We start from the raw sequence: 19,019 nt of genomic DNA on the forward strand, positions 1-19,019 counted from the left end.
CCTTTGTAGCAGCTCAAGTCCACCGCAAATATTGTCCTCTTTGGGCTTTCCCTTTCGAGCTTATCCTCAAGGCTTTAAAACAGGGGAAGGTTTCCACACCCTTGTAAATTCGTTCTCCTCCACAACCAATGCATGACTCTCACACATATTATATATTTTTTTTATATACCAAGGTTAAAGATGGTCAATTGTAGTTTAAATAAGCATTACTTAAAGTTTTCCTTAATACTTTTAATTATTTTCATTAATTTCAAATTTTTCTCCAAAAAAAGAAAAAAAAAATTATGACATCGGTCACCCGAGCATACCACTTTCATAATCTCCACATTACTTTCTTACGTAAATGGTATCACTTTCATTAATATCGACCTACACCAATTGCTAAATGCAAGTAGGGACTCGGAAGAGTCATAAAAAAGAAGGAAACGTGAATAATTAACTTTTTTCTGGCTTATACGAGTCACATATATGTGAGGTCCCACAAGCATAAAGCATCAATTTTTCTTTGGGCTATCATCTATCGGTCGTTTGACCATTGAAAGTTAGATTGTATGACTATGCAAACTGAACCAGTTGACCCCTTCCTTCTCTCTTGCATGTAGGGGCGTACACGGGTTGGGTTGAGTTCTTTTGGAACAATCTGAAAAATTCGGTTAGTTGGGTTGGTGATGGGCAATTTGAGCAGAGTTCATAACTCAACTCAATCTAACCCAAATTTTCGGCAACTAAACACGAGGGTTACGCTCATTGCGGGACTTAACCCAACACCTTACAGCACGAGCTGACGACAGCCATGCACCACCTGTCCGCGTTCCCGAAGGCACCCCTCTCTTTCAAGAGGATTCGCAGCATGTCAACCCTGGTAAAGTTCTTCACTTTGCATCGAATTAAACCACATGCTCCATCGCTTGTGCGGGCCCCGTCAATTCCTTTGAGTTTCATTTAACTTTTTAAAAATTCAACCCAACCCAACCCAATCTTTTTCTAGATAGTATGAATTAGTCAGATTATTAGATCATATGAATACTCGTGCGTGAGCTACGTTTGACACCTTTCTTCTCTCCTTGCATGAGAGAGAGTGAACATGTCACAAGATATAGAGCTAGGAGAGACGAGTGAGGTGACATGGATGACATGTTTGGTAGTTCAAAGATGTTGGTAAAATAAAGTATTATTTGTTTTTACCTGCCACTACAATTTATCTTTATAAAAGTTTAAGGGTATTTTTGACCAATTAACTGGTATTGTTTTTTTAACTTTTAAAAATGTTAATATCTCTTTTCTCTTTCTCGGTAAATAGGTAAGCCGTGCCGAATAGCTTGATCCCCAAGCATTGTCCGACCGTTTTCTCTCAGGCCAGCAGTCTGATACTTCTAGTCGACTGCTTTATAACGGGCTTCCCCGTTTCCTGATAGTTTGATTCCCCACAAATGATGAGTCTCCAAGCTTGACCCCTCCACACAGGGGCGAAACTGGGATATTTTTGAACAATTAATAAAAATAATTTTTTTTAAGGATATTTTTTAATTTTTAATTTAAAGAGGATATTTTTTAACCTAATTTTTTTTTTTAAAAAAAAGACTATATATTAAATTAAATCGACAAGATATTTCATGAAAAAAGAAATTGACAAGCTACCAAACGGCACCGTTTCATACCGCAGTTCCATTTTCCCGCCAACAGATAGTTTATGATTATTTGAATTTAGAAAGCGCCGAACACAGAGCTGCAGAAGCTGCCACGTGTTCACTCCAACGCAGAATCGAACCTTCGTCCCTTTTTTTTTTGAAAAAAACCAATCTCTTCGCTTCATCTTCTCCAACTCGAAGAACAAAAGCCCTAAAAATGCGCTGAATCAAACATTGCCAAAATCTTAGTTTTTCTTCGAAGATTTGTGCGTGTAATTGAATCTTTCATTGTCAAGATCTCGAGCTTTTCATCTATGGCGAAAGTGATCAAGCCCTCTTCGCGCTACTGTTCCTACGATGTGCGATCTTCTACTTCCTCCCATTTCTCCGATCCTTCTTCTTCCTCTGAGTTCAAGCTCAAGTCTCCAATGGCTGCGAAATCATCGTCTTCGCGCGCTCTTGTTCAAATCAAGGCGTCTGATTTGGCTAGGACTAAGGCGAAGCCGTCGGATCAGAACTTGACGGCGATGGTGAAGAAATTCATGGAGAAGCGGTCTGGTTCGAAACCGAAGGCGGTGAAGCAGGCGGCGGGGTTGGTGATTCCGTCGGTTTTAATTGCGGAGGATTTGAAGAAGACGGCGAGGAAGGGGACGAACTTTGGAGGGCTGCATAAGAAGCTGTTTGGGAAGGGATCGGTGGAGAAGAAGGAGAAGGAGAAGGAGGTGAAGGCGTTGACGGAGGTTAAAGGGAATACGAGGACATTGGCGATGGTGCTGAGGAGTGAAAGAGAGCTTTTGGGTTTGAATAAGGAGCAGGAGTTGGAGATCACTGAGCTCAAATTAGTTCTGGAGGAGAAGTACAGAGAGGTGAGGATTGAGTATACACTACAATTGTAGTCATTACTTTTTTAACTAGAAAAATACTACTTTTTACTCTCCGTTCTAAATTATACTACAAAGTTTAGATTGCATGTTTAGAATCATTCGATTCCAATCTCAAACAAGTGTTCTTGCTTTGAGATATTCGATCAACAAAGTAATCCGTTCTAAAGCTTTCCCATGAGGTGATTCCTTATCATTAGTGCACTTGTGTTAAATTTTTGTTCTTCCTGAAAGATTGACGACGAGTCCGGATAAGAATATTGTTGTAGTTGAAGTTTTTTGGTCATGTTAGAGGCTCTTTATTCTTGAGCTAAATATGGCATTCTCATTATTAAGTTCGGATCTTTCTCTATTATGTTCGATTTTTTTGGGCGAAATCGTTTCGTGATTCGATTGTGGTACTTATGGTTGAATTTTGTGTTATGATTAGGGAGTAATGTGCCTGTCATTTTGCACATATTGTTTGTTAACACAACACTGTTTCTTATTGTTGTTGGTATCAGATTGAGAAGTTGAAAGATTTATGTTTGAAGCAAAGAGAAGAAATAAAGTCATTGAAGAATGCAATATTGTTCCCAGATGTTATGAACTCGCAGCTTCAAGATATTCTTGAAAAGCAGGGTTCAGAGTTGAAGCAAGCCAAACACATCATCCCCACTCTACAAAAGCAGGTCACCACTCTCACTGGCCAGCTTCATTCCCTCGCCGAGGACCTAGCCGAGGTATGAAAGAAAGCAATACTATTTACAATGATATATATCATTACAACTAAGACCTGAAACGTAGGAAAACTCTGTTTGACCGATTACCAAAGGGTATGATATTGTCCACTTTGAGCATAAGTTCTCGTGGTTTTACTTTTGATCCAAAAGGCCTCATTTTATGGAGATAGTGTTCCTTGCTTATAAACTCATGATCTTCCTCTTAATTAGCTAACGTGGGACTACTCCTTTCAATAATCCTCAACAATCCTCCTCTCGAACAAAGTATACCATAGAGCCTCCCTTGAGGCCTATAGAGCCCTCGAACAGTATCCCCTTAATCAAGACTCAACTTCTTTCTCTGGAACCCACAAACAAAGTACATTATTTGTTCAACACTTGAGATACTTTTGACTACACCTTCGAGGCTCACAATTTCTTTGTTCGATATTTAAGGATTATATTGACATGGCTAAGTTAAGGGCATGATTCTTATACCATGTTAGGAACCACAAACTCCACAATAGTATGATATTGTCTACTTTGAGCATAAGCTCTCATGGTTTTGCTTTTGGTTTCTCCAAAAGACCTCATGCCAATGGAGATAGTGTTTTTTACTTATAAACTTATGATCTTCCTCAACAGAGCTGGCTGTTGAATTGAGCAGCTTTTAACTATAGGATGATCCAATTTAGCTCTAGCCTCTGAAAGCTTTCATTTCTTTGATATGGGCTATGAAAGTACGACCGCTTAAAAGCTAAAAGAGCCTCTAATGAAATTTGGATGTTTCGTGATATGATTCTGATACCGAATAGCTGCTATTGTATGGGTATTCGTTGCTTCCTCTGTGGCAATTGATTTAGCTCATAGTACAATTGACATTTTATTTTGTGCAGGTAAAGGCTGATAAATATTCAGGAAAGTCTTGGTTACAAGGTAGTAGTTCTCCTCACACACCAACATATGATCATCACGAGGATGCTTCTAACTCATTGGTAAGCACAAAAGATACCCTTCATCTTCATGTCCATCATTTTAATGTTGGTTCATACCAATCCTGTCACGATTGCCCTGTTTGCTCAAATGAGCAAAGCTCTAGAGTATGGTTAGTAGTAGGGCCCTATTATTAATCATCTAGGACTTTGCTGCACCAAAGCATAGTCTATTTATCTACTAGATGTTAAATCACTCATCCAGCATTTGTGTAACTCAGGAGTTCAGTGACTGTGATCCAACGTCCCCAGGCAGTCCGGATGACTTTTTGTTGAAGGATGTGAATCCCTGTCTAACACCCTATTATGCAACTAAATCCAAGGTTTAACTGCCTATTTCTGCTGTTAATTTCTCACACCCCAAGAGTGTTCATTTATCAAACTAATCAACTGAACTCGTTCCCACAGGAGTTTGAGGCAATGGGATACGAAATTTCATCCCATAACAGAATTGAATCAGGTTTTGAATCTTGTTCCAGGAAGTTGTCCAAAAGTTCTGATTGCAGACAGAATTCCAACAAAGCAAACGTTACGAAAACAGCCCGGAGATCCGACGAGGCTAAATATACGTATGGAAAGACAATGCATAAATTTTACTGAACCTCAGTTCTTCCACCCAGGTTCGCATTCTTCATCCTTCTACATACCATTTTGTACTTTGTCACCTACTGTCACTGTATGAACCATTTTATATTGGATCTGATCCAACAACTGGACATATATATGCCAGGCGTTCTTCTTTGTTTATTATTGCTTGGGTGAAGAATAGTCCATTATTTTGAGCTTTAGGGCGTGTAATACCATCGTGTGCATGCTATACTTGTAAAGCTCATCAATAATAGTAAATGGTCCTATTTCTTTGAGAATTGTTGCTGTTATCCATTCAAGCTAGATCTCTACAGTTCCCTAATTTGTCTGAACCAATCTGCCATTAGTCCTAATTCTTAAGATTGTGCGCTCCATTTCACTCTTAATGTTTAATCTAAAAGATAATTGGCAGGTGACAGGTGAAATATAGAACAAATGAGCGATGAAATGCATGTTGAAATACTCATGTTTGTTATATTTTCTAGTAAGTATGTTGGTTTGCTCTACATACCAAATGCATTTTAAAATACTATGGACGAATGGCGGGTGGTCTGTGGAGTTAGAGATATCCATTTTACCCATGAAGTCGGGACCCCACTTTGATCGGGAAAGGGAATGGAAGAGGGAGTGGGAAATACTTTTTTCATGTTAAATAAATGAGGCCGAAATTATATCCCAAAAAATTTATCGCAGGAAACCTGATTCCACAAAAATGAATAGAGAATTTGCAGTAATGGAAGATGAAATAGGTGGCAGGATGGAGACGGAAAAAGGCTTCCCCTCCCAACGTCTGCCCCATGGATATCTCTAAACGAAGTGGTTGTTGCCCATCATTATTATTCATTCAAAGGGCATTGTATTCTTAATAAACTCCTTAATATATAGTCTGCACGATGCAATTACATGAATGTTAAGGTCATATCTTCTAGAATTTAATGACTAATTAGTTTTTATCAATAAAAAGTCCTTATATATTTAATGAATCTTTTAGGCTTTCAAGATCATAAGTCTATAAGTTATTACATAAATATTAATCTAAATCTTAACTACTAAAAATTTTGGAGGTGAGTTGTGGGTAAGTTTTGGAAAACTCGAAAATTTTGAACGTTCGTAACTTATTCATTTCTTTACAAAAATACATGATTTTGGTGTCCATGAATTCAACTTGAAGAGTACTACAATGTTGCTGAAGGAAGTAGATTCATCAGAGGTCTAGAACACGAGATATGAGTGGTGGAAAACGCATGGGTAGGTTTTGAAAATAACGCAGAAACTTAGAAACACGAACATGAGTAAAAAGTGTCATGCAATCCACGTAAGTGGCACCTCCAAACTTCGAATTAAGTTATGCTTAAAGTATGTATGAAAGCATAATTATAGAAATTTAAGCTTGAACGGAGTTGATTTGATCTATGAAAAGCATATCGAATTGCAACGATACATATTTCTTAAAAAATGAACGAATGTAACTCTGAACCGAACGAAAATGTAATCATGACTAGGTGTCCATGTTTAGATTGTTATGCTCTATCTTTATTCATAATTTGTTTACGTATGTAATTCTTATCTGGTTCTCTAATTAATCTCTATTCGTAAACCTTGCTCGATTGTCAGGGGGTTCAAATAAGTATAAAACTCGTTTATTATATATGACTGTCCTGTGTGGGGATTATTAGAGAGTTTGCCAATTAATTTTCTCTTAGTAAACTTGTCACGAGTTGTAGGGGTTCATAGTAGTACCTTGAGAGTTGGTCAAACTTTGTTCATGCATGAGATGTTTATGCGGTTATATAGGGACAATTAAGGGTTTGCCAACTAACCCCTAATCGTAAACTTGGCTCGATTATTAGGAATTTGGATAACTATTATTAGAGTGTTCGCCGGTTAGCAAACCTATCATGAGTGGTAGTGGTTCATAGTAGTACCTTAAGAATTAGTTGAACTTTAAAATGCATGAACCTTATGAGAACTTATAATTGATGCTGAGGTTACACCTCGAGGGCCTAAACTATGATGATGATGAAAGAAACTACGAAAATTTTGGGAGACCTAGAGAAACTTGTGATGTCCCACATTGGTTGGAGAGGAGAACAAAACACCTTTTATAAGGGTGTGGAAACCTTTCCCTAGTAGACGCATTTTAAGGCCTTGAGGGGAAGCCCGAAAGGAAAAGTTCAAAGAAGACAATATCTGCTAGTGGTGGGCCTAGGTCGTTACAAATAGTATCAGAGCCAGACATCGGACGATATGTCAGTCTTCTCTCTGTTCCCCGAATTGGGGTAGACACGAGACAATGTGCCAGTAAGGACGCTGGGCCCCGAATTGGGGTAGACACGAGATGATGTGCCAATAAGGTCTTCTCTCTGTTCTCCGAATTGGGGTAGACACGAGACGATGGGTCAGTAAGGACGCTGGGCCCCGAAGGGGGGTGGATTTGGTGGCGGTCCCACATCGATAGGAGAAAGGAAGAAGTTTGTGATGTCCTACATTGGTTGGAGAGGAGAACAAAACACCCTTCATAAACCCTAGCAGATGCGTTTTAAAACCTTGAGTGGAAGTCCGAAAGGAAAAGCCTAGACAATATCGGCTAGTAGTGGGCCAAGTCCGAAAGGAAAAGCCTAGACAATATCGGCTAGTAGTGGGCCTAGGTTCTTATCGAAACTAAGAGAAGTCCCGAGGGCGGGAAGTCTAGGTAGGACCAATAACTAAGTGAAGCTTAGGTAAAATGAATAAGTGAGAGGTAAAATGATTAAGTGAATAAGATATCAAACGATTAGTCTAACTTTCGTACTTGCCTTTTAAATCTTGTATTTTGTTTGTCGTTTATAAAATCAAAATTTTTATTCTTATTTTAATTGAATTTCTAATGTGTATGCACGTGTTTTAATGTTTTAAATTTATGTGTACTTTCAAATATTCTACGCCAGTAAGTGACGGTCAGTGGCTCAAGCCCATCAAAAAGTGGGTCGTTACATATTAGTATCAAAGCACTTGGTTGATACGTTTGATAGACTATTTAGATAGAGAGCCATAGAGTTCTCCATAGCCTAACTCGGCTACACCTTGTAACGACCAAATAAATGAAGTTAGCATGAGTAACGAGACTTGTGGATCGATAAACTCATGCACTTTGACTAAGGATGAGTTAGTCTTAATATTTTACCTGATGAGAAAATATGGAAATGATACCACGAACTTGTGAGAACAAGAGTCCAGCTTAGGGGAGCGATGCCCAAGGAACTCTGAGAAGAAAAATACCTTAGGTCGAGGGACGTAGGCAAGAGGTGTCCCGAGCACCTATCAAGATAACAAGAACCCCTATTAAGACAACAAGAAATGTAGAATCTTTGCAATGCCTATTGAAGTTAACTGCAGTCTAGACCATAAAGAATTACCAAGCAAGTTTAAGGCGAGTAGACACAATATCAAAGAACCACTAAAGATGCAAAACCCGAGAGCAAGGCACAAGGTGGACGGTCATTCGTGAGAATGATGGCGTGGATGGCACTGTGTCGACAGATACCTACCCAATCAAAGTCAGTATGTATCACCCTAATTGGAACTTGGAATATGCACATCCCTAAAAGTGTGAGGACATTGAGAGAATAAGTACGACCATAGCTAGAACTTGCCTAGAGCTTTAGATGACCAAGTAGCCATTTCAGTCGAGAGTGAGACATGAGCCAAAATAGAAAGCTAAGATTAAAAAATTATAGTGTGAGATCTCATGTCGGTTGGAGAGGGGAACAAAACATTCCTAGTGTGGAAACCTCTATGTAGTAGATACGTTTAAAAATCATGAGACTAACAGTGATTCGTAACGAGCCAAACCGGATATTGTCTATTAGCAGTGGGCTTGGGCTATTACAAAATGGTATCAGAGCCAGACACGAGGTGGTGTGCCAACAAGGACGCTAGACCCAAGACACGGTGTGGTGTGCCAACAAGGACGCTAGACCCGAGTGAGGTAGATTGTGAGATCTCATGTCGGTGGAGAGGGGAACGGGTTTAAAAATTTTGAGATTAACAAAATAAAATAAAAAAAGAGACTTCGGCTGATTCTGGAGGTTTTGGCTGCCATTCTACTACCCGACACGACATAGCTCCTCTTGTGTTCACCTCTCGGTTCCATCACCACCGTTCTGTTTCAGCCCAATTCTCTCTTTTGTTCCCTTTTTGTCGTTTCTCCTCATCGCCGGGACTGTTCCCGGCACGTATCCTTCAACCTCTTCCCTGCAGAGAATACCCTCATCGGTGCGCCGCCACCACCACGAATACGCCGTTGTTTGATACATCGATATCCGTCGTCTTTTTTTTTCTTTCTTCTATTACTCTGCTTGGGATCGCATTTATTAGCTTCCGGTGATTACGTCGTTCTGAGTTTCTGGTAAAATCACCGACTCTGACTCCGATTGATCGGCTTAAATTTGTTCTTGTCTCTATCGCATTTTCTTTTTGGAGGGTTTTGCGTGCTTTGAAACCCTAAATTTTATTGGGAATTTCGCTTTCTCGTATTGGTGGAGTTGCGATTCCCCCTGTTCTGCTTTATTTGTTTTGTTAACTCTTGAATTGGAATTCGGTGATTAGGAGATGTCTGAGAAATTCTCGGCAACATTGAGGATCGGGGATCTGAATGATTATATAGCGCCTTCCCAGGCTTGCATAGTTTCTCTCAAGGGGCTTAAAGCCACTTCCACGAAGCCGGATAAAGTTGAGGTACCTCTTCAATTCGCTTAAAAGTTGCAGCACATTGTATCCTTTTAAAACTGACCGAAAGAGATTCTTTCAGAAATTTTCTGTTTATTGATTTTTCTTCTTCGTTTCTGTGTATGTTATCTAGGTTTCAGCTTCTCGAAAGCAATCGAAAGCTGAACCAGTTAAGATATCACTCAAGGATTGCTTAGCATGCAGGTAATTTTAACTCTGTTGTGAACTATTTTTGAATGATTGAAGCGGTTTGTTGGCCAAACAAATCTGTAAGATGAACTTATAATTATTTTCGTTTTATATGCTTTTCTTCTTTCATGTACTGTTTTCCGTTGATATATCTTGCTCGTACGCTATGAATATCGAAAACAAAATTGAAGGAACTTCTTAAACGTTTTCGATACAAGGTGAAGCATTTGAAAAGCTGTAAATTTTTTATAAACATGTCAGATTATTTGTAAAAACTGAGTTTTGGAACTCCCTAATTTCCTTATATTTCTCATATTTTCCCTCACGGGATGTGTAATAGACCCACTTATGTGTAATTGTAGTGGTTGTGTAACATCAGCTGAGACTGTCATGCTGGAGAAACAAAGTCTGGATGAATTTCTTTCCAACATAAATAAAGGAAAGGTTGTAATTGTCTCATTATCTCCCCAATCCAGAGCCTCACTTGCTGTCCATTTCGGCATCTCTCCCTTGAAGGTAGAATTCAAATTTGTAATATATATTCCTTTTGAGAGGACAAGGGCTAGAAGGCAAATCTATATGATTGGGGTGGTGATTTTTGGTGCCGTATTACGTTGCTGGATGCTTGGAATTTTTTTTTTTTTCACTATGAAGGCAACTAACCATATGAAGTGTTCGGCGATGGTCAGGTTTTCCAGAAACTCACGACATTTTTCAAGTCCATGGGAGTAAAAGCTATATTTGATACAAGTTGCAGTAGAGATTTAACCTTAATCGAAGCTTGCAATGAGTTTATAGCAAGGTATAGAAAAAGCCAGCTGGAGAATGAGGAAAAATGCAAGTCATCCATTCCTATGATTTCATCAGCATGCCCAGGTATATATATTTCTTGGAGATTTAATTATTACACTTCAATGATAAGTTTACTCCTATGTATATAAACGTTAGGATTGTTGTAAGAGATAAGTTTCAACTTGCTAAGTTTTTTGCGATTAAAAACTGGTAGTTTACGACATCATATGGTAGGTAATCCAATCCCACTATTGATGGTTTTGGTTGATCGGCCAGGAAAATAAATAAATAACAATATAGTGCATTGTAGAGTTCGAGAGGGAGAAACAAAATGACATATTCCAGGCAATGAAAAGAGGAATAAGAGTTTTCCAACACCCATAATTTTGTAATCTGTGAGAGGAGGGGGATTCTCTGAATACGTAGGATAACTAGAGTGTAAATGTGGGATATTCATCTTGATGAAACTCGTGCTGTTCCTTTTTTTATTTGATAGGAAATAATAATCATTCATTAATATGATGAAATGAGATACAAATAGGTTCTATCAGTAGTAAAAGTTACAAAAAGAACCTCAAATGATCAGTAAGGGTGGTAAGGCTATAATTACAAAATGGAAAGAACCTCAAATGTCTCTGTCCTTGACCAAGAAGATGCGAGCATTGTGATCCAACCAAATATTCCAAAAAGGTAATGAGTGTGAAAAATCCAAAGGATCTCTTTATCCTTGTTAAAAGGGAGCCCTCAAAAAAATAAGAGAGATAAGTGAGAGAATTTCACCAGGTCTAGGAAAAGTCCATCCCAAAATACCTTGAAGATAATTCCAGTATTTTGAAGCAATACAGTGGCTGTAGAGGTGAATCGGAGTTTCTTCACCATTAAAACAGAAATGGCAGCAGTTTGGAGATAAGTATATCCATGGGGATCTTTGTTGAAGCTTGTCAGAGGTGTTGATGCAAGAATGATTGAGCTACCGAATAAAAAAGTTCACTTTTTGGGTGAGCGTTCAGACCAAATCTTTTGATAGAGGGCAGCGTTTTTATGTGTTTCACTGGTGGAGAGAGCCTCTGATAATGTTTTTGGGGAGAAATTCCCGTTTCTAAAACCCAACACCAAGTTCTATGATCACGTTTTTTTTCTTCCCTTTTTTCCTTTTACAATCATCAATTAGTTTATTAGCAACAAAGGTGGCATCTGGGATTTTCTGTTAGCAACAAAGGTTGATTGGTACTGAACAATAGTGTGCAGAAAGACCTTCGGTCTATAATCTCCCACCATTTTGACACCTATCTTTTTGGTAATAAGACGAATAAGTTTCATTGAGGTTGATGGATTTTTATAGAAGAGAAACAATTTCATTAGTAAATGAAATAATGTGGGAAAACCTCGAAACACCTAAACCCATGACTACTTAGTTATGTTGAAATCGCCCCCAATAATTCAATTTGATTCATAGAGAGCTGATAAATCATAGAGATCACTCCAAAGGGATGTTCTCTTGTTTTTGAGTTTGGACCGTAAACACCTAAAATCCATAGGTCAAATCCATTCGCCAAGGTAAAGATTATGGATGAAGAGAAAATACCTTCTACAACTTCCAATATGTCAAAGATGGGCTCCTTCCGAGTATACCACCCAAGGATCAAATGGCATCCAGAACTTTGGATGAACTGATGCAAATGGGTATAAGCCTCACTGCTGGGAAACACCCAGTGCTGACCAAAAGACCACCCAGTATGTTGTGAGCTCCAAATGGAGTTCATAAAACGACGGTCTATTGAGGAAGACATCATTTCCTGTAGGATGACGGGAGGGATTTTGTACTTTGAGAAAGTCTTCTATAAGAGCTCTTTTCTTCCTCAAACTAAAACCTTCTTACATTTAAAGATGTAATAATCAATTAAGAACTAACGATCCTTCGATGTTAAGACATTAAGTATTGTTGTTTCTGTCATAATTAGCAGTCCATTAAAGGTTCTTTATCTCTTGGTCCTAGTTCCTTTGTTTATTCTTTGTTCTGGCTTGATTCTGCATGTCCAGTATGGGCATGATGCACATGCCATATTTTGTAACCATGAGAGCAAGATTTAGCCTGTCCATTCTATCTTCATTCATCTCCTTTGAGTTAATTCCATTAGTGGTTTGTAAAGGAGGAGGTGTTTCAAGTTGGGAGTGGTGAGGGATTGATGAGAGTGGGGAGGGATCAATTGAAGGATCTCTGATGGCCAAGTAAGTGAGGATGTTTCTGTGTTTGGTGGTTCAAAAAAGGTGGTTAGTGATGGTGGGAAGGGGAGGGAGAAGGAAGGCAATAAATAGGAGAGACTTCATTCGAGTGGGAGCAAGTGGAGGATAGAAGGTCATCAATGTCCATTAGAGATTTGTGATTAGTTGTTGAAAATTTTGTTCCGGTAGCTAGGTGGGTAAGTTTGTTATTGATTATAATTGGCCTAAGAGGCGAGTTTGATGATGTGGCTGTCAAGTCAGGTAAATTGGTCAATGTGGTTTTCGGTCGGGTAAATTGGGCGATGAGTCGGTATAGGAAGTGTCGTGTTTTGGATGAAGGGTTTACGTATCAGGTTGGTTAAAAGAGGTGGAGATTTAGCTGGTTTTGTCTGGTAATGTTACGACAGGCTGAGTCGGTTTGGGTCTGAATCAGTATGGAAAGGTTGGGGGAATAAAAGAAGGGGTAAGGGCCCCTCATTCGAAGGGGAAAGAAAATCGGAGAATAAATACGACAAAATAGTGGGATTACCTGATGGTATGTCTGTATATGTTAGTATGTGGGGTGACTTTTGGGTTTGATGCACCTTTGTGAGTTGGAGAGTTGATGGTGCGTGTGTTGATATCATCTTTTAATAGAGAAGGTGTTCTTCTATGGATTCTAGCCGAATAACCAATGGAGTAATCGGCGATAAGAAAGTTCAACAAAAACCAATACTCGAGATGAGGAAGGAGATGGAAGGTTTATTTGAGATGGGAGTAAACCCTTCTATTTTCTTTAACCTTTATGCTTATCTCCTCCATCATATCCATTCGAGAGAGTTTAGATAGTTTTGTTGGCTGTATCAATGTATCCACCACAGGCAACCCCCTATTTTCTTGAAGGAATCTTATGACCATTTATCCATAGGTAGATTTCTGATTTTGATCCATCCCCCATAGGAAGGCACTTGACTTGAGGGCCTTTGAGAAAGGGTTAAATTCTCACTTTATACCACCCCTTTATATTATATTGAATTATCTCTTGTTATTTGTCTTCAATGGCGAGGCTCTTCTATCAGGTTGTATGCTGCTAATAGATCTGAAGTCAGACACTTCGTGTTGAAGAGCTTGTAAAATCTCGTTCAAGTCATCGTGAAGGTGTTTGTAAAAGATGATAATAGAGAATTTTCGTGGTTGTGTTTCGGGGGGAGTCCCTTCAATCAACTCTTCTTTCCCTAAAACACTTCCTAGAAACTAAGAACACGGCCATACATCACGTCTCTTTGTAAATACTTCTCTTGCCCATTAGGTAATTACAGGATTATACATTAGCATACCCTACCAACCGATTCCCTGACGGCCTTTCCCTTTTTCCCCAATGACTAGATCTTCTCGAGCGAGTGTACCTAAGGGATGTCTCTAATGACCATCAGTATTTTAAAAGGGAGGGAGAATATTGACATAGGCAGAAAAGTTCCTTTGCATCAATTTCTCCTTTTTGCTTCTTTTTCCGCCAAGGGCGTGTGTTGCATGTCATATGTGATTTGAAGTAATATATTTGAACTTCTTGATTTAAATAATTTTATGAGTTAATTTGATAAATTTAAGAGCGCGATATTAAGCAATATTTTTGTTGAAATTGAGATTAACCCACACATCTATTCCGATTTCAGGATGGATATGCTATGCTGAGAAACAACATGGATCCTACATTTTGCCTTACATATCATCAGTGAAGAGTCCTCAGCAAATGATTGGATCAATAGTCAAGCATCATATGTGCCAAAAATTGGGTATTAGGTAACTACATTGTATTTCTATTATTCCTGTTCTTCATCAGTATTTGATTGGAAATTGTGATGGTATGTAATGAAGTGTTTAGAGTTAGGCTGATAAAATATGGTTATGGTATTTATGCCATGAATAGATTTAATTAGGAACAGCATGAAGAGCAGAGGCAATTTTGATTGTTTTGTATTGGTCATATTTTTTATACAGTCAACTATAGCACAATAGCTCCAGTGCCTAAGCGTGAGGCGGGAAAAAAACTGTGCGGGTCGGTGCCCTACAGAAAAAAGTAAATAAATGTTAATGTGTGAAGCAAAATAGTTGGATGAATGGTATGATGATAAAAAGTTAAAGAAAAAAGAGCTTTTATTCAGGATGGTAAGATTATTCATGCATTTCTCCTCACAAATTAGAAATATTCAAGCAAGAAATTAGGAACTCAGGTTTGAGGCGCCGAGCTGCACGCCTTGAGTGGGTTTCATTAAGGTGCCTAGGCACACGCCTCAAGCATTGTCAAAGCCATTAGAGACATATTGTCTTTGCAATCACCTTGGGTTGTGCTTGAATAGTTCAGGTTTTGAACAATTTTTTTTTTCCTTTTTGAAATTTATGGTTCATGTTTATGTTGCAGATCAGACGATGTTTACCATGTTACTGTCATGCCCTGTTATGATAAGAAACTGGAGGCAGCCAGGGAGGACTTTGTTTTTCAGTCGGACTCGATCAACAAAACTCGGGAGGAGAATGAGGCCCACAAAATTACAGAAGTAGATTCGGTATTGACATCCGGTGAAGTTCTTGAATTGATACAGGTTCAGTTTTGTCTCATGTTATGTTTTTTTTTTTTTTTTTTTTTTTANAAGTTTTGGCTTCTCACTAGCATTTTTCTCGTCTGTTTTGACTATACTTGCAGATGAAAGAGGTGGACTTTAAGAGTCTAGAAGAGTCCCCTTTGGACAGAATGTAATGCTAAATGACTTTTTAAGCCTTCCCGCGTTTACTGTTTAGTCATGTAATATATCTAAGGTTGTTGTGCTTGGCTATCTTACTGCAGTCTGACAAATGTCAATGAAGAAGGGCATCTTTTCGGAGTTCGTGGAAGTTCTGGTGGTTATGCAGAAACAATTTTTAGGCATGCTGCGAAGTTACTCTTCGGAAAAGAAATTGAAGGCCCTTTGGAATTCAAACCCATTCGAAATTCGGACTTCCAGGAACTCACGCTAGAGGTGAGCTCCTTTTTTTTTTTCAAATGTTTTTATGGATGTTAAACCTGTAGGCATTTAGGGGCTTATCGTTATTGGGCATTGCCAAATACCAAACATTGCTGGAAACGAGTCGTAGTATAACTTTTAAGATGATTCTTGTGTGGTTTTGTATGAGTGATATTGTGAGATCCTACCTCGGTTGGGGAGGAGAATGAAACATTTTTTTTATAAGGGTGTGGAAACCTCTCCCTAGCAGACGTGTTTTAAAAACCTTGAGGGGAAGCCCGAAAGGGTAAGCCCAAAGATGACAATATCTGCTAGTGGCGGGTTTGGGCTATTACAAATGGTATCAAAGCTAGACACCAGGCGAGGTGCCAGCGAGGAGGTTGAGCCCTGAAAGGGGGTGAACACGAGGTGGTGTGTCAGCAAGGACGTTGGGTCTCGAAGGGGGGTGGATTTGGGGGTCCCACATCAATTGAAAGAGGGAAAGAGTGCCAGCGAGGACGCTGGGCCCGAAAGGAGGGTGGATTATGAGATCCCATATCGATTGGGGAGGAGAATGAAACATTTTTTATAAAGGTGTGGAAACCTCTCTAGCAGATGCGTTTACGAAGCCCGAAAGGGAAAACCTAAAGAGGGCAATATTTGCTAATGGTGGGCTTGGGCTTGGGCTGTTACAGATTATACATAAGCTCCAGTTTTGCCCGAGTTTGCACCCCCTCCCCCTCCTTCATGCTTTGTAATTGTTTTTCTAATGATTCTGTATTATTAGAATGTTGGCTAAAATTTCATCTCGACTGTTACTGATAAAAATTGTTTGACTCCTTGTAAATATTTTAAGTTTGTACTGTTGGATGAACCCTCACGGTTTAAACAATCGTGTCTGTTCGTGCATTTCTGACGTAGGTGGACGGGAAGACTTTGTTGAAGTTTGCACTATGCTACGGATTCCGAAATCTACAAAATGTCGTCAGAAAAATCAAAACAGGAAAATGCGACTACCATTTTCTAGAAATCATGGCTTGTCCTTCAGGTGATTTTCTGCTTAGTAATCTCGATAACCGTGATCGAGCAAGTTATCTATATATAATGGCATTATTGTTAAAAACAGGTTGTCTAAATGGAGGGGGCCAAATCAAACCCAAGCCTGGGCAATCTCCAAAGGACTTGATTGAGTTATTAGAAGCTGCTTATCAGGAAAATGTAAGTACATTCATGTTGGATATATTCTTTATCGCTTCTCATACCCAATCTGAAACATATTTTGATAGTACCTTTTGTATGTTTTTGTTAAGATGTCATATTGTTTGTCAAAATTATGATGAAATACGCCGTTCTCTAAACACCGTTCATGTTCTTATATCTACGTATCAACTCATAAGCAAAGGCGCACGACCCATTTATGCTGTCTCTGAAAGCCATCTTGATACAAATTAGGGAACAAAACTAAATAAATTACAGCTGATAGAACCACCGTATGAAATTTTCGTCGACATGTCAACATTCCTATCGATATTTCCAAATATTTATGGTTTTGACATCAACATAGGGAGAGAAGGGAATCCTCTTGGTCTGGCTTGACCCATCAGCTATCCATTTGGCTAGTTTGTGTGACGTGGGTGGCTGTCACGAGTAATCTTGACGGGGTTGAGATGGTTTAGTAGCTAGTTGAGTTGGTTAGACGTTTGTTTGCGAAGATGCAGATGTTCTTTTCTTGTAATATAGCTCAATGTCCATCTTCTCCTTCTCGGTCACCCATTTCAGCTTCTTCTTATGTATATCTGAGCCGGGTCGTGCTGTTCGTTGCAGGTTTTAATCAAAGATCCTTTTGAGAATCCAATGGTGAAGGACATATACAAGGAGTGGTTGGAGGAAGCAGGTTCAGAGAAGGCAAAGAAGCATATGCACACTGAGTATCACCCAGTGGTAAAAAGCATTACTGCTCAACTCCACAACTGGTAATTAAGTGCTACTCTTAACATACAATTTTACCACACAAAAGCTGAAAATTAGATGAATCATAATGAGAGCTCTGATAATGTCACCTGTTTGTGCTTTACTTTACTTCTGGAAAGAAAGGCCCAATTTTGATAGCATTTTACACTAATTCTTGTTCTTCCACCTCTCACCCAACTCAGCCTCTGCAGGGCTTCATCCTGTTGTACATCATCTTCTATTTAGGTTGTAAGATAGAATAAGAAGAAAAAATATAGTTTGATTTCTTGTTAAATTCTTAATAATCAGTGTTTTTGGTTATTTATTATTGTTTTTTTTTTTTTGTTTTTTTGTTCGTTCGTTCTAAAAAATTATACTCTTGACCGTTTAGATTTGTTGAACGAACGCTCTGTTTCTTTGTGTCTTTGCTTCTCTATCTAGTTGTATTGGCTCCAGGTATTAAACTTTTGTCATGTTGATGTTTTATCTAATATTTTCATGTTTACGATATTGATAAAGTATCATAAAAAAATCGATAAAACATAAAATTAAAACATGAAATACAACTATTTCTTCAACTTTTTTGTTTATATTGGATCTATTGTTTTTTAAATTGCTGTACTTGGAATAGAGTTTTGATCTCTAAATGAATCTGCTATAGTTACTTGATCTCGATCAAATAGCTTTGAATCTGTACGTTTAGAATATCTTTAAGAGGATATAGAACTCGATATTGATATGAAACATTGAAGGAGTGATCAATAGTCAAAACAGAGGTTGCTTCTGGAACATCGACTAAGGATCACACCCGTTATCATAAGGGTATCTCGATATAGGACTGGATTATTGGCTCTAAGGGAATAGAAGGACGGGTGATGGCTCTCCTTACTAGTAAAGGGAACAAAAGGAATGGATAACCTCAAATCACAGATTGAATGATTACTCAACTGCCCAAACTGCAATGGATGGATTCTAGGAATCCAGTTACCAATAACCAATATTGAATGCTGTTATTAAGTCTTTTAATGTTGCAATGAATTCTATACTTTCTTTCCCAATAAACCCCATGTCAACTAATACAAATTGATTATTAAATTTACAAATTTGTTAATAGTTATTTAAGGGTAGTTTTTGTCTATGTATTATTTTTACTTTGGAAAAAAAATCATTTATTACTCGCTCGATAGGTTCCATTAGAAATATTCTTGTTATTGCTTCAATCCATATTCTCTAAAAAGTGGATCTCGCTCTAATAAATAAAATACATACAACGAAAGCCCTTTTTCACTTTATGATATGCTAGGTGGGATTTCTCTTGGAAAAGAAAAAATGCAACAGATCTGATAAGAAAGACTCTTGATTTTGAGCCACATTTATCAACCTCATCCCTACACTCTTTGAAGCACAAGGA

The 19,019-nt window shown here is 38.5% G+C and overlaps 2 protein-coding genes across 3 annotated transcripts; both read left to right on the plus strand.

Annotated features, from left to right (window-relative positions):
* Positions 1–1,791: 1,791 nt before the first annotated feature.
* On the plus strand, positions 1,792–5,655 carry LOC111783692. Of its 2 annotated transcripts, XM_023664612.1 has the most exons (6): positions 1,792–2,494; positions 3,013–3,231; positions 4,107–4,205; positions 4,424–4,525; positions 4,611–4,822; positions 5,484–5,655. In XM_023664612.1, exons 1-5 carry the CDS (start codon positions 1,943–1,945, stop codon positions 4,800–4,802), a joined length of 1,164 nt encoding a protein of 387 aa, XP_023520380.1. In that variant the 5' UTR covers positions 1,792–1,942; the 3' UTR covers positions 4,803–4,822; positions 5,484–5,655. The 2 variants fall into 2 exon arrangements, with proteins under 2 accessions (XP_023520380.1, XP_023520379.1); XM_023664611.1 differs by lacking the exon at positions 5,484–5,655 and having other exon boundaries at positions 1,793–2,494; positions 4,611–5,082.
* A 3,204-nt stretch (positions 5,656–8,859) lies between these two features.
* On the plus strand, positions 8,860–17,910 carry LOC111783694 (protein NAR1-like). The gene is made up of 12 exons (XM_023664613.1): positions 8,860–9,177; positions 9,378–9,506; positions 9,631–9,701; positions 10,049–10,202; positions 10,376–10,562; positions 14,354–14,480; positions 15,100–15,280; positions 15,382–15,431; positions 15,523–15,694; positions 16,580–16,706; positions 16,785–16,876; positions 17,483–17,910. Exons 2-12 carry the CDS (start codon positions 9,381–9,383, stop codon positions 17,633–17,635), a joined length of 1,440 nt encoding a protein of 479 aa, XP_023520381.1. The 5' UTR covers positions 8,860–9,177; positions 9,378–9,380; the 3' UTR covers positions 17,636–17,910.
* The last annotated feature ends 1,109 nt before the right edge of the window (positions 17,911–19,019 follow it).

Source organism: Cucurbita pepo, chromosome LG20 (assembly GCF_002806865.2).
Source record: "Cucurbita pepo subsp. pepo cultivar mu-cu-16 chromosome LG20, ASM280686v2, whole genome shotgun sequence".
NCBI classification, from domain to species: Eukaryota; Viridiplantae; Streptophyta; class Magnoliopsida; order Cucurbitales; family Cucurbitaceae; genus Cucurbita; species Cucurbita pepo.

Excerpts from the sequence above, each read along its gene's own strand:
- LOC111783692 (XM_023664612.1), top strand. The coding sequence starts at position 1,943 with ATGGCGAAAGTGATCAAGCCCTCTTCGCGCTACTGTTCCTACGATGTG. Across the intron at positions 3,232-4,106 it reads TCGCCGAGGACCTAGCCGAG|GTAAAGGCTGATAAATATTC; the intron begins GTATGAAAGAAA and ends TATTTTGTGCAG. Across the intron at positions 4,206-4,423 it reads AGGATGCTTCTAACTCATTG|GAGTTCAGTGACTGTGATCC; the intron begins GTAAGCACAAAA and ends TGTGTAACTCAG.
- LOC111783694 (XM_023664613.1), top strand. The coding sequence starts at position 9,381 with ATGTCTGAGAAATTCTCGGCAACATTGAGGATCGGGGATCTGAATGAT. Across the intron at positions 14,481-15,099 it reads TGCCAAAAATTGGGTATTAG|ATCAGACGATGTTTACCATG; the intron begins GTAACTACATTG and ends TTTATGTTGCAG. Across the intron at positions 16,707-16,784 it reads AATCATGGCTTGTCCTTCAG|GTTGTCTAAATGGAGGGGGC; the intron begins GTGATTTTCTGC and ends TGTTAAAAACAG.